Source organism: Alligator mississippiensis, chromosome 1, assembly GCF_030867095.1.
Source record: "Alligator mississippiensis isolate rAllMis1 chromosome 1, rAllMis1, whole genome shotgun sequence".
Lineage (NCBI taxonomy): Eukaryota > Metazoa > Chordata > Crocodylia > Alligatoridae > Alligator > Alligator mississippiensis.
In genome coordinates, this window is record NC_081824.1 from 50,394,519 (window position 1) to 50,409,334 (window position 14,816).

At 41.5% G+C, this 14,816-nt stretch overlaps 1 protein-coding gene across 1 annotated transcript in view; it reads right to left on the reverse strand.

Annotated features, from left to right (window-relative positions):
- Positions 1-14,816, reverse strand: part of COL21A1 (collagen type XXI alpha 1 chain) — a 236,612-nt gene that overhangs the window by 17,895 nt on the left and 203,901 nt on the right. The window contains exons 20-25 of the mRNA XM_019496944.2: positions 12,858-12,911; positions 10,585-10,638; positions 9,102-9,173; positions 7,813-7,848; positions 7,234-7,278; positions 6,845-6,877 (exon numbers count right to left, since the gene is read on the reverse strand). Of these exons, the coding sequence (XP_019352489.1) occupies positions 6,845-6,877; positions 7,234-7,278; positions 7,813-7,848; positions 9,102-9,173; positions 10,585-10,638; positions 12,858-12,911 (294 nt within the window). The remainder of the gene's footprint in view (positions 1-6,844; positions 6,878-7,233; positions 7,279-7,812; positions 7,849-9,101; positions 9,174-10,584; positions 10,639-12,857; positions 12,912-14,816) is intronic.

A 14,816-nucleotide genomic window follows, 5' to 3' on the forward strand; every position in this document is an offset into this window, starting at 1 on the left:
GGGAAGTCTCGGCATGGTGAAGAGTTCCGGCGTGGACAGAGTTCCCGCCGAGGAAATGCAGATTTGCATAATACGATTGGCCGATGTTAAATTATTCCCATGTGGCGGCTAGCAATTGGCTCGCTAGCCGTATAAAAGGTTAGGGGCGTTTCCGCCCTAGTTGGAGAACTCCGCCATTCCCCCTGGAGTGGAACTCCGGCAGCTTGATCACCTGCCAATGACTCCCCGTCGGCGAAGCCTTGTGACGTATCCTCCGTGTTGCATGCCCGAGTTAGACCCAAGCTACCCGGTCTACAAGAGCTCCTCGATTACTGATTAAAGAATAGAATTGTTGCAACTACGATTGCCTGCGCTGCATACGACTCTACAGTGTAAGTAAAGCTACCTCTGTTTTTTCCAATTGATACATGTCTCGTCTGCGCCTAATTCCACTCCGGTGATAGAGAGTACCCATCTGCCTGCCACGGGATTGCAGCCGCAACCCCAGCTAGCATTCCCGAGGACTCCTGATCCTCGATTCCCCCTTGGCCCCCACAACAACAAGACTAACCTATTTAACAATTTCTTTGCCTCCATTTTTCTGAGCAGGGACCAGGTCATCCCCCCCCACCGGGACCCCTGTAGGTCCCAGGGGAGGCACACCCAGGCCTAGGGTCAGTGAGGACCTAGTCAGGGAATTTCTGGAGGGACTGAACGTATTTAAATTAGCAAGTCATGACGATCTCCACCCCAGAGTATTGAGGGAAATAGCAGAGGTCATTGCAGGACCCCTGGCACGGCTTTACGAGCACTCATGGTGCTCTGGCAAGGTGCTAGAAGACTGGAAAAGGGCCAATGTGGTCCCTATTTTCAAAAAAGGGAGGAAGGAGGACCCAGGAAGCTATAGGCCAGTCAGTCTTACCTCGGTCCTGGCACAGCTTTTTGAGAGTTATCCTGGCACATATCCACGAGGGGCCAGCAGGGGAGATTATGCTTAGGGGCAACCAACATGGGTTCATTAGAGGCAGGTCCTGTCAGACCAACCTGGTGGCCTTCTATGACCACGTCACAAAATCCTTAGACGCAGGTGTAGCAGTGGACGTAGTCTTTCTGGACTTTAGGAAGGCCTTCAACACGGTCTCTCACCCCATTCTCATTAAAAAACTAGGGTACTGTGGCATCGACATCTACTGTCAAATGGCTCACTAGTTGGCTGGAGGGCCGCACCCAGAGAGCGGTGGTGGACGGGTCATTTTCCATCTGGAGGGATGTGGGCAGTGGGGTTCCACAGGGCTCGGTCCTTGGGCCCACACTGTTCAACATCTTCATCAGCGACTTGGACAGGGGTGTAAAAAGCACCCTGTTCAAATTTGCAGATGACACTAAGATGTGGGGGGATGTAGGCACCCTAGAAGGGAGGAATAGGCTGCAATCAGGCCTAGACAGGTTACAGGGGTGGGCAGCTGAGAACAGGATGGGTTTCAATACTGACAAGTGCAAGGTGCTGCACCTGGGGAGGAAGAACCAGCAGCATACCTACAGGCTAGGGAACTCCCTTCTCATCAGTGCAGAGGCAGACAAGGATCTTGGAGTCATTACTGATGCCAAAATGAACATGGGCCGCCGATGTGGGGAAGCAGTCAGGAAGGCCAACTATACTTGTCATGCATCCACAGATGCATCTCAAGCAGGTCCAAGGAGGTGATCCTCCTCCTCTATGCAACACTGGTCAGGCCAGAGTTGGAGTACTGCGTCCAGTTCTGGGTGCCACACTTCAGAAGGGATGTGGACAACATGGAGAGGGTTCAGAGGAGGGCCACCCGCATGATCAGGAGTCAGCAGGGCAGGCCCTACAAGGAGAGGTTAAGGGACCTGAACTTGTTCAGCCTCCACAAGAGAAGGCTGAGGGGGGGATCTAGTGGCTGTTTACAAACTGGTCAGGGGGGACCAACAGGCACTGGGGGAGTCCCTGTTCCCCCAAGCACTCCCAGGAGTGACAAGAAATAACAGTCACAAGCTGCCAGAGAGTAGATTTAGGCTAGATAGCAGGAGGCGCTACTTCACCGTCAGCGCGGCTAGGATCTGGAATCAACTTCCAAGAGAAGTGGTGCTGGCTCCTACCCTGGGGGTCTTTAAGTGGAGGCTGGATGAACACCTTGCCAGGGTCATTGGATCCCAGTACTCTTTTCTGCCATGGCAGGGGGTTGGACTTGATGATCTGCTCAGGTCCCTTCCGACCCTACCAATTATGAAACTATACATAAATTGCTATGATGCAACAGTTACATCTGCATTGTTCTGTAGCAATATAAATGTAGCAAAAACACTTGGACTTTAATCCCAATTAATGCAGCATCAAGTTAAGAAAATGTAGTCAACTAGAACCATCACAGGATCATGAAGACGTAACTCCTCAATCATAACAGCTGATGTGTAGTTTTAAGCAGCAGTTTCCCATTCTCTTTCAGAACAACCAAAAAAAGGTGAAATTACACATTATAATTAAAACATTTTAAAAGCAGTTAAAACTTGAATGATTGCACATTAAGGTTTGTTAACAAGTGTTAAGTGCCCTCTAGGTATCCAAGTTATGCTACTATAGGCAAGGATTATCCTTTGAGATGTGCTACCTAGCTCAAGTTAATTTCTGGGTGCTCATCTAACAAAAAAACACCCATTGCAGTCCTCCAGTGTCAACCAGGACTCTAAGGCCCTCTACTGACAGCTGGGAATAGGAGGCCTGGGATGAGTGAGGAGGGAGGGAAAGGGGCAAAGGGGGACAGGGGGACCAAGGGGAAGGGGGCAGGATTGGAGAGGGGAAGAGGAACGAGTGAGAGGGAAGTGGATGGGTGGGGAGCTGCTGGATTGCCACCCTCTTTGTCTCCTAAACTGACCCCTGCATCTCCAGACCAGACCTTGGATCTCCAGAATCACCAGACCCTGCCATCCCAACCAACTCATCTATCCCCCTATCAACCTCTCAACCCCTGGATCACTGCCCTGCCACCTCAATCAGCCCAAGAGTGGAGAAAGTAGTAGTGGTGGGGGGTTGCTCTTAACCACCTGCTTCTGGGGTCCCTGCAGATCTCACTGACCCTGCACACCCAGATCCAGTCCCCACTAGTCCCTGCAACTGAAGGAGGGACCTGGGGACAAAGGGCAAAGAGATGCTGAGCAGCTGCAGGGTCTGATAGGGGCTGAACCCAGGTGTACAGGGCAATATAGGCTGCAGGGAACCCAGAAACAGGCAGGGAGGCAGCAGCCACTCCCCTCTGCTGTCACTCCTCTCAGGCCAATTGATTGGGATGGCAGGGCAGTTATGCTGAGGGTGGAGGCACTGATCAGGAGGTGAAGGCAGAGGGGAGGGATATCCGAGGGCTGATGGGGACAAAGGAGGAAATCCAAGTGGTACAGGGATTCCCCGCATCCTCCCCAGCCTATACTTTAGCTAGAGAGCTGGTAAGCAGGACAGGTATGGAGCAGACTCGCAGCCCCTAGCCACACCCCTGCTTGCCAGTCCTCTAGTAGCAGGTCTGTTCAGTGCATATTAGAGAGTATTAACCCCAAATGTGATCACTAGCATTTTATTTAGCTTTAACACAGACTGACATTAGCACCTGCTAACTCTAAAATGTAATCTAACCCTATGATATAAAAGATAAAGCGGAGCTAAGTTTCTTAAGACCACATTCAATTTCACTGTTTGGCAATGTCAATGTTACCATTTTGTTGCAGAAATTTGGTGCTTTTATTTAATGCCATTACATTTGTAGTATCCCCCTTCTTTCATGCTGTGATAAATGTATTTACTTGTATTTTCATTAGACAGATTATGTCTGGAGACTGTTTAGGGAGGAAGCTTTTAACTGCAATACCAGTTGTATATGCCAATATCTGAAAATCAAGCCATTTATTTAGGTATCTTAACTATGTATTTTTGTGGGTACTTCTAAAAACCCAGTTTTAGAAATGTGACATGAGAAATTATTTAAAGCACTAGGGAGTTACTTTTATTTTTCTAATTATGTTTATAACTATAAACCACATTTAGACACATATTAATTGAAGTTACTTTATTTAAAGCAGTTTTAAAGAGGCATTGGAAGATTTAAGAACCAACCAATGCAGAGAAAATGGCATCCAGTATAGAAAGAAGCTGCAGGCTGCAAGTCAATATAACAAAACAAATCAAAACAATGGAATCATTAGCACAACTGCTTGCAGAACCTGCCAAGAAACTAAATGAAACTGCTAAAAGAACATTTTCTACAGTATATCTTGGTCTTGTAATAGACAGCCACATCCTGTGTGTGGTCTTGTTTGCTGACCCTTAATATTGGCAGAGATGATCAAGAAAAGCAGAAGAGCTAACTGAACAAAGACTGAAAACTACTGACAGAAGATACTTTACACTGAAACGACTTTATTATACAAGTACTATATATTTTATTAAATGTGTGTGTAAGGGGGGGTAGGTACTGTATGGCCCAGGCCCTGTCTGACCTGGCACCTTCCCGGTGAATGGCAACAGGATAGGGAGGGATCAGTGCTATTCCCAGCTGCTCTCTGGTGTTATTTCTTTTTCTCCTCTGCCATGATTTTGATATTCTTTCAGCTAAGAAGCTGGTTCCACTGGGTGATAAGTCCAGGCTTGTTGGAGAAATTTCTTTGTGGGGCTCTGCCATCCCTTCACACCACTCTTAGCACTTCCTAAATGTTATCCAGTTTTTTTCTTGGAGTCATAACCTTAGGGGCAAATTGGGCAATCCTACCCTGCAGTGATCCCAGTCAGGCCCTTCTGGTGAGTTCATTAGAAGTCCCCCCCATGACTCAAATCCATATGGTTCATCATGCTTTCAGGGTTCCTCCCCTTCTATAAAGTGATTAAGAGTCTCAAGGATAAATTAACTCTGACCAAACCATTTAATTCCTTCAGTCTCGGAGAGCACATAGACTGAGGTCCCTTCGTTTCTTCAGGGTTCTTCATCCTCTATCAAATGATTTACAATCTCCATGGTAAAGCAACTCAAAATGCTTCCATTAATTCATATTCAGTCTACCAAGTTGTGTCAACCAAAAATCAATTCATGTGTTCAGGGTTTATCCCTCACCCCATCAATTAACTAATAATCTCTAAAGTAAATCAATTTGGTGCGCTTGGTGCAGGGCTGGCTGCACTGCCCCAGGTCATAATAGGCTTGGGCTCCCATGCCTCACACCACCTGGCTCCTCTTCAGCCCAAGCTCTGCTTCTTACTCAGGCAAGCCACACCAGTGTTCTGCCTGAGGGTACCTGAGTTCGTTGGTGGTCTTCAAACCACACATGCCTGCTACCTTGAGTGCTTTCACCCACCGCTCACTACAGACCAGCGTAAACAGGAGAGTCCTCTGGCATCATCTCTCCACGGATGCTGCAGCTTCTTCCAGCTGCCACTTTCCAGAGCCAGAAGTACTGCTTTGAACTTCCCACCTGCCAATCCAGATGTAGCGCTCACTCCAGAAGCACAGTGCAGTGCTCCAGGCCATGGCTACGTTCCCCCTCCCACCTGGGTTAAGTGAAGGATGATTATCATCCCTGGGTTTTCCTTCATCTCCAGGGCCTTTCCTCTTACAGTGTATAAAACAAGCAATGTTATCAAATGAATAATATGTTCAATTATAGCAGTAGAAAATTTCCATCACTAGAAATGATTTGGGGACAGAAAGCAGTATGGACAACAACTCCCTCTCATACCTTCTCCAAATTGGGAAGATAATGATCTCTGGAAGGCATGGGAGCCTTTCCCCAGCCACTATTTCTGATCTCTAGGAAGAGTTAAACCAGGGGAAAGCATGCCAATGTTTAGTCTCCCAAGAGAAACTGTCCTGGGGGCAATTTCTTCCTCATTATAGCTGGGTACTTTTCTCCCAGAATGGCCATTTTTGCTGCAGGAGAAAAAGCTGGAATATCTAAACACTTGTGGTTACTACTGGGAGAGTGGCAATTCTCCTGTTAAACTGAACATCTAGATGTGGTCAAATATTATGATGGTTTAGAACAGTGGGCCAACATTTTGGAAGGCATGTTACAAATTATTCCCACCCTCCTCAAGCACCACACTGATCCCTTTCCTTTACCCAATCTGATGCTCAGCTTTCTGTTCCCTGACCAAGCTGCTGCTCTGTTTTCTGCTCCTTGCCCTATCAGCCACTGTGCTGTCTCCTTGATTTGTTGTGTGCCCCCCCCCCCCCCCACACACACACACACAGGGTGCCCATGACAGGTGTGGTACCATGCCACAGGTCAGTTATCCTTAGTTTAGAATATGTAGGAGCATCAAAAATGTAATCTAAAAGGTATATGAAGTAACTCTTTGGTAAGCTAAGCTACCTTGTCCATGATTTCAGAACATAGGGTTATTTAGCAAAGATATCTCTAGTAAAAAATTTAGTGTTATAAAATTTGGGATTTTTTTTTTAAATGAGAGCTTGGCATGATGAATGAACCCTCCAGAAAGTTACACACTTTTTTATTTTTATTTTTTTAAGTTCCATCCTTATTTTTCATCAATTAGACCTTTCTTTTGACTGACCTCTTTAAATTTTTTGTCTTTGGATTTTATTTTATTTAGTGTCTAAAGATCTTGTCTTTACTTAGTGTTCTTTCTACTGTCTACTACACTGACTTCCCTCAATATTATTTTTGTACTGGATCATTATTTTATTTTATTTTTTTTTGTTAAAAGACTTTGTGTCTTAATATTGCTCTTTCACCTATACAGCAATTAGGACACATGTAATCCAAATAGTTACAAACAGTGATTTCATAAGTCATTATTCACAAAATTTTCCAATAAGACCATAAAATGGTGTTTGTAAAAGCATACCTCTCCTCTTTCTCCATTCAGTCCTTTTGTTCCCTTTAGAAAGCAATAGAGAAAATTATGAATACAAGATGAATCAAGTTGATAAAGATGGTCTTTGTTACTTCAGACTTCTCTCACCTTTTAGACTCGCTATGCAATAAATAAACCTGATTCTTTTCTCTGCTCTGTAGTATTTCTTAATAAACAAAATATTTTCATTTTGTTGTACTAAATATCCCATAATTTTTTTTAAATAGTTACACACACAGAGACATAAATACATAGGAACTTTTAGTGAGTGCTGTTTTATTTCTAGATATAATGAGTTACAATATTAATGTCAGTTACCTTTGAAAGGAACAAAAATGAAATGCAGTTTTCTTGAAACTGACTACTTCTTTTAATGATACCTGATGACCTGGAGTTCCTGATCTTCCTTTTTCTCCTTTTTGTCCCTTCAAAAAAGAAATATAATTTTTAAAAAATATGTAGTCAAGGTACGACGCCCAACCAAAATCCCATCTATCAATGGAATCAAACAAAATCCCGCATCACCATTCCTGAGAGGGTTGGACTAGATGACCTTCTGAGGTCCCTTCTGACCCTAATTTTCTATGATTCTATGAATCCACTTCAAGGTGTAGATATAAGCATTTGTATTATAATCCCTAATCTGTAACCTGAATATCAAGGAGAACACTGATCTCCATCTCTTCTGCTTATTTCAGTGGTTTTCAGGTAGCTTTCAGTCTGAAAGTCCTCATATTTATATTACAGAAATACAGTTTCAGAGTTGAAATTTAAAAACATTATTCTCACTGCTGTTATGGGATGATTTATTGAGTTAAATCTACATCCTGCCATCTATGTATTCAAGCAAAATTTCCATTTATTTTAATTTTTAAAACTAACACTTCAAATTAATTCAGCACTTGATTTATTAGTAAATATATCACAATCGTTTTGGATGTAAAACAGAGTTAATATACCTGGATACCTCTTTCGCCCTGGCTTCCCTTGGTCCCCTGTAAATATTAGAAGGTATTATAACATGTCCACTGTCAAGTAGTCCATTTTCAAAATATTCATTTTAATTTTATTCAGTAAATACAAGACAAGTTACAAATTATGCATATCAGTAATGAACAACCTCAAATGATTTACAGGTGTACAAACACTAAAAAGCAATAAAGCACAGAGGAAATTTATTGTGCAGATAACTCTCAATAAGGACAGTGATTTTCATATGTCAAATTAAAGAGGATAGTATATAATGATGCATTCAATTTGTCATTGGGAGTTAAGCCACTGTTTGCACAGAATTTAAATAAGGCACCATAGGTTTTCCTGTTTTGTTTCCAGAGGACAAAATTTGTCGACATTGTAACCAGACACAATCCTAAATCAATACTAGTTTGCCTGATTTCCCCCACTATGAACAAAGCACAACTCTTGCAGTTAATTATATCAGGCTCACTATCCCTTAACAGTTCATCTACAGTCATCTCTTGAATGAGTTTAATTGCATCACTGAGTGCAGATCTGACCAACTGGCAGCCCACAAGTAATTAATCTATGTACTCTGACCTGAATGCCCTTCCCACATTGCTGCTGATGAAATCTCTGGCCTCCCACTCTCTCCTCCAGCTTCCACTTTCTGCTCCTGCCACTAGCAGGACTGGGAGCCTTCATTGGAGCCTTCTGTGCAGCCCAGAGATCCATGGCCTATGCAGTTTGTGGCCCCCAGCCACTAAGAATTTGGACACCTCTAACTTAATTTCAGTAAATTGTTTTCTAAATGCTTTCACTTTGCATCATTTGACTAGATTTTACGTGGTTAGTTGCAGTGCACCACTAATTATAATTTGTTAGATTTCTTCTTTTTGTTTCAAGCTAAGGATCCAAAAACTGAGGCACAGACCATAATTTTTGCAATGTATTATGAAAATTTAAATACGAATCTTGAAGAACTGCAGCACAAAGAGTTTAATTCTGCCATGACAGGTGTCATGAGACTGAAGGCTCAATTTCAAGCAGAGCTAAGAATGTAAAAGAATCAGATTTTCTTATTGGAAGACAAGTTAATGAGAACACAACAAATACTTTCCTATTCTATTTCATTTACTTACTACACAGACAATTGCTGGTTAACAGCTAGAATGGTCACTTAACCCACTTCTGTGGGCTTGTTTCTGAAAGACTTTCTTTCATAGAAAGGGTTTATTATAGAATTTCATGTGAAGTACTTTATATAACAAAAGTTACAGAAACTACTTACCTTTGTACCCGGTGTCCCAGGCATGCCCGAGTACCCTGGTTCACCTGGAATACCTACTCCTCCTTGTTCTCCCTGAGTAATACAATAGCTCCATAAGTATCACTGATGTGCTGTGTATAAGAACATATATTGCATATTTTTTCAAAATCATATGTCTTAGCTATGATAATCTGAGATTTTATAACACATGATGATTGAAGTGTGCATTATTTTTTTCCAAGTCAAATGCAGCCAGAATAATTCAAGTCATGACAATATTCTCTTACTCTTTCTTATCTCAACCATCCAACATTCAGAAAAAATGTTTTGATTGCCCTTTACCAAAGGCATTTTAATATTACATTAACAAAGCTACATGTAGTAATGTCAGTTTACTTTTGAACAACTTACCATTAAAAATTATGTGGTTTAATATACCCTTGTCTATATTCAATGTCTATACAACATTTAAGCATAAAGGACTGGACATTCACTTTTCTTACACTGATTTCTTTGAAGGTACTTCAACTTTATATTGCTTAGGAAACTTGTATAATTTCCCTCCTTGGAAATTTTCAATAACAGGCTGGACAGAATTCTGTCTTGGATGTTTGAGAGAGAACAAACTCTTGCTCTGTGAAGGGGGTTAGAGTAGATAATCTTCCAGGGTACCATCTATTTGACACAGCCATCCTCCCTGCAGATTGTGTTCCTCCTCTGCCTGACCCAACATATCTTTCCCTCCTGGCTGTCTGTATCTGCCTCTTGGTCAACTTCAGGAAGATAAGTAGAAAGTATTCCAGGTAGTACCTAGGCCATGGACTCAAGGTTAGAACACTTTGCTGGGAAGCAAAACCTGCAGGCTCCATCCTGCTCTGAGTAAGCAAGTACAATTGCACCTATGTTCTGGGGGTAAAATATGAGAGGTCCCATCTCCTACACTACCATTTTACTTGTACCAAACACTCACATACTTGGGTGATTCCATTTTCCCCTAGGTGTAAAAAGAATTCAAACTGTAAGTGCCAAAAACTACAGTTACATAGCAACATTAGTGCCACTTAAGCATAAAGGTGAAATAGTATTCAGCTGTAACTTTTGGACAAGCTATGGTTTCCCTCATATTCATCCCTTCTGCACATGAAAAAAATACATTTTTTCTTGACAAGGTACTATACAAATGTATAAGTAGAGATAAGTAACTAGAATAAACTTTTAATAGCATACTGGTATGGAGAATTACAGATCTAACCAATTTTCTGTATGGATAAGACATAAACAATTGGCTAAACCCTCAGTTGGTATAAAATTGCATATACACACAGACTTCACTGGGACTCTACTAATTTATATTACCTAAAGATACAGTACAATGTTAATAACAGCCAACCATTAAATATGTTCTAATTTGATACAAAACATCCTTTGAACTGACAAATAAATCATGGAACTTTTAATTACAGTGCCTGTCTTCTAATGGATTGTTTCCAGATTTCATATTTACCTTAGCTCCTGATAATCCTGGCTTCCCTTGTATTCCAGGTTCACCTTTATCTCCCTATTAATAAAACAATGTTTAAAGCTTTTGGGTGTGAATATAAAATATAAAAGAAATGTTGCTTAGATTCTGGCTATATATAGGCATTCAACTGAAGTGCTGCAAAGCTACAAAGTTGCATCAAAGGCAGGCACTCCAGCTGGGGAGTGGAGATAATTGACAGCTTGTTCTCTGCCATCCAGGGAAAGAAAACAGGCTGCCAATGATCAGCTGGCAGCTGCTGAAAAGCAGCATCTTCCAAAGACAAGAGTCTAGCAAGAGTGGCAGCAGTGAGAAGAACTGCTCTCCTCACTCTTGCCAACCATAGTACTGCAACTGCCAGAGCCCCAGCTCTTGCTAAGGCTTTTATTGTGGTGGCAGGAACTCTCGCATCTCAACCAGCCCGCTCCACTGATTGACAGAGCAGCCAAAAGGGAGTGTCAGGGTACAGTGAGGGAATTCCCACCACTGCTCAAACAGACTTGGAGAGTCCAAGGTCTAGTAAGAGGTGACAAAAATTGGCACTACTACTTGAACAGTCCCAGAGAGAGCTGAAGCTGTTCAAGATGCTTCAGCAACTGGCTTTCTACAGGGCTTCCTGACAGCTCAGCATTGGATAGGCTATCAAGGAGCCAGCTGTTCTCCTCCCCACTTGGGGGTGGGAGAGCAGAGGAATTTGGGACAATGGGCAGCCCATCCTTCTAAGTGAAACTGAACAGGTATCATATGCAGTGCTAGGAATCTTCTTTCTCCGCCAAATACTGGCCACACATGCGCTTTACTGTGGAGTGAACTAATTAGCTGCAGGGTAAAGCATCACCATCTACACATGCAACAGTATTAGGCCACAGTAAGTAAATTAATGCCGCGGTAAAATAGAATTGTTGGGGACAGTACTATCTTATAGCGGGATAATTAACTGTGACTAAACACAGATGTAAACATAGACCATGGGCGTAAATTTGCACCTGGTCAGGCTAGCCAGTCAGGGGCCAGATTTCTCTGGCCCACTGCCTAGCCACACAGCACTGCACTTTCAGTACCCTCGTGCCTCAGCCAGCCCCTCTGCTACCTAACACTGCCACCCAGAGCCTGGGGCTGACACCCCATACCCTCTGGCAGCCCAGACCTATTCTACCTTTCACTGTTCTCCTTTCTTACTGTTCTCCATGCTTACTCAGCAAAGAGGCTTGCAAGCGCTAGGGCTTGCTTGCATGAAAAAAATATTCATTTTCATATTAAAAACTACAGGGCAAATAATCTTTTCTGTTTCTTAGTTCATGTTTCTATAAAGGTCAGTTACTGATTATCTTGATCCTGTGCTGCTTACAGAAACTAGAGAGGTTTTGAAAGCACTGAAAAATCCAGTTGATTGTATTGTGCAGACATGTCCAATACATTTCTTTTCTCAACATGAAGACATCTATTTCATTTGAGAATGCCATAAAAATACATTTTATTTTAAAGTGCATTCAGTGTTGACCTAACTCGGTTCCCATTGAGAGGGTCACTTGTAAACTCCCAGCAAGAAGAGCAAAATTAAGATGATGCTGAGCACTTGTAAGAATGTTACCTTCAACATAAAAGTTAATATTTATATGTATCCAAATATCAATTGTTCAACTAAAAATATGTATACATGGATAGAGGCAAGTCTCCAAGTATAAACTAAATATTTTCTGGGCCATATCATGAAATGTTTATTCAATCAAAACTCATGTAACTTAAAAGTTTATACTAGCAGCTAAGTATGAATTTATTTAGCAACTTTTTTAGGTACTATAGACGTGGGTCAAATTCCATCTTACTGTAACTCTAATGCAATCAATAAAATTACATCTGAAATAAATTTGGCTCAGTAGGTGGAAAATGCAACACAACTTTATTTAACACAATTAAAATATAAAGAAATATAATGTAGATACAAAGTCAGGCTATATACTGAGAATTATTTGACCCTTAGTATTGAAGAACATTTTCCAGGACTGCAGGACTTGGAACTAAACAGATGCCAAGATGCATGACACAACAGGCATAGGCTGGGATGCTTTATCAAAGCTATTTAGTACTTTAAAAATTGCACATAAGAGTTAGATATGGCAAATAATAGTATTCAGTATTCTAGATACCAAACCCCCCCTAAAAAACTGCATAACACATGGTTCTGGAACTTTGTAATCTATAATTTGGTAACACTCCACTATTCATCCCAATCAGTAAATTAAAATTAATGCCCTCACCTTTGGCCCAGGTGCTCCAGGTAGACCAGGTGCGCCTTCACGACCTATTGTACCCTATTTATGAAAGGAAAAAAAGAGGTTTTAGAGAAGTCATAGCTGTCCCTATCTCAGCTGTATTGCTTATTACATGCATAATAACAGAGTACAGAGGCTGAGAATATTATTTTTTAAAGTTTACGATAGTCCTAATCCACCAAACATTTTATACAAAATGGAACAACCTATTCAAGGGAAAGGCCTGTCTGAGGGGGAAATACTTATTTGAAGGATTGTGATGCTTCTCATACTGGGTCAACTACTCATTGCATTTAAAGTAACACAGATAGAACTGGGATTACAAGGTCCCTATTATCATTTTAGATGATTATCAGAAATTGAGATGTGTCCTCCCCTAGTTGAAACTGCAAATTGTGGCTTGCCTCCACTCCCTTACAGAATGGGGAGTTCGTGGAACAGAAAGTTAATCTTTGGGATATACATTTATTTTTTTCTTTTTCTTTGCAGGCATCAGAATTGGTGCATTCATTCAGAATTCAATACGTCTACCATTTTTACATTCACCAATTCACTTTGTAGCATGGATAAGTAAAGCTCATAAGCATACATCACAGACCTCTTTAAGAGAATCATAGAAGTAGGGTCAGAAGGGACCTTGTAGATCTTCAAGTCCGACCCCCTGCCTGGGCAGGAGGAAAACTGGGCTCAATTGACCCCAGTCAGGTAGGCATCAAGCCGCTTCTTAAAGACCCCCAGGGTAGGAACCAGCACCACTTCCGTTGGAAGTTGGTTCCAGATCCTAGCCACCCTAACTGTGAAGTAGTTCTTACGGATGTCTAATCTAAACCTACTCTCTAACAATTTGTGGCCATTATTCCTTGTAATCCCGGAGGGGCACTAGGGGAAACAAGGTCTCCCCCAAACCCTTCTGGTCCCCCCTAGTGAGTTTATAGACAGTCACAAGGTCCCCCCTCAGCCTTCTCTTGTGAAGGCTGAACAGGTTCAGGTCCCGTAGCCTCTCATTGTAGGGTCTGCCCTGCTGTCCCCGGATCATGCTGGTGGCCCTCCTCTGGACCCTCTCTGGACCCTCAAAAGAATGATCCTTCTTTTCCTGGTTTCCACTGATAGAAATGTGTCGATAAAGAGATGTGTAATTGTATTTGTTCCAAAAAAAAAACCTAAAAACCATTAGAAGTTTAGCCCATGCCTGGGTTTCTCTTTTTTTCACTTAAAGTTACTCCAAGTATAACAAAAGTTACTCCAAGTGTAACAAATCTTATTTTTAAATCATGTTTTCCAAGAAGGAATTCCCATTTACAGAACTTTCCACATCTGGTGTTAATATATGGTTTTTGTCCCTAGGTCATCAAACTTTTTCTTTGGACTCTAGAATTGCAGATTCAATAAAAATCATGTACACATTTCCTGAATTCATATTCTCTTTTTGGACGCATGCATACATTTAAAAACAATACTTACTGAATAATCATTATTGATTAATACAGGTAATTGATTTAGTGAATTACAATGTGACACAAGCTTGTGACTCCACAGAGCTGATCAAATACTTGGAAAATAGTCTTTCTAGAACATTTACAACAATATTTTCTAATAATCCAGTGGATGTGTGCTATTATTCAAATGAACCCCTGTTTTCATACATCAATAAATAACTGCTTTCATAGAGTACTGAGGGTTAGAAGCTACTTACAGAGGACATTTGACATTTGACATTTTTAAATCACTACTCTGCACTTCATACAAACAGCAAAGAACATGACTTTAAAGGCAACTAAAGTATTTTTTCTGATGCAGTGTATAGAAAGCTTAAGTGTACAAATCCAAATTAAAAAGAGAAGAAAGTGTCCTAAGTAAAAATAAAACAACAATTCAGCAACATGAAATGTTATGTTACTTCTCCATTTTTCCAGGGCAGTTCTATTTATGTAGGAGATAAATTAA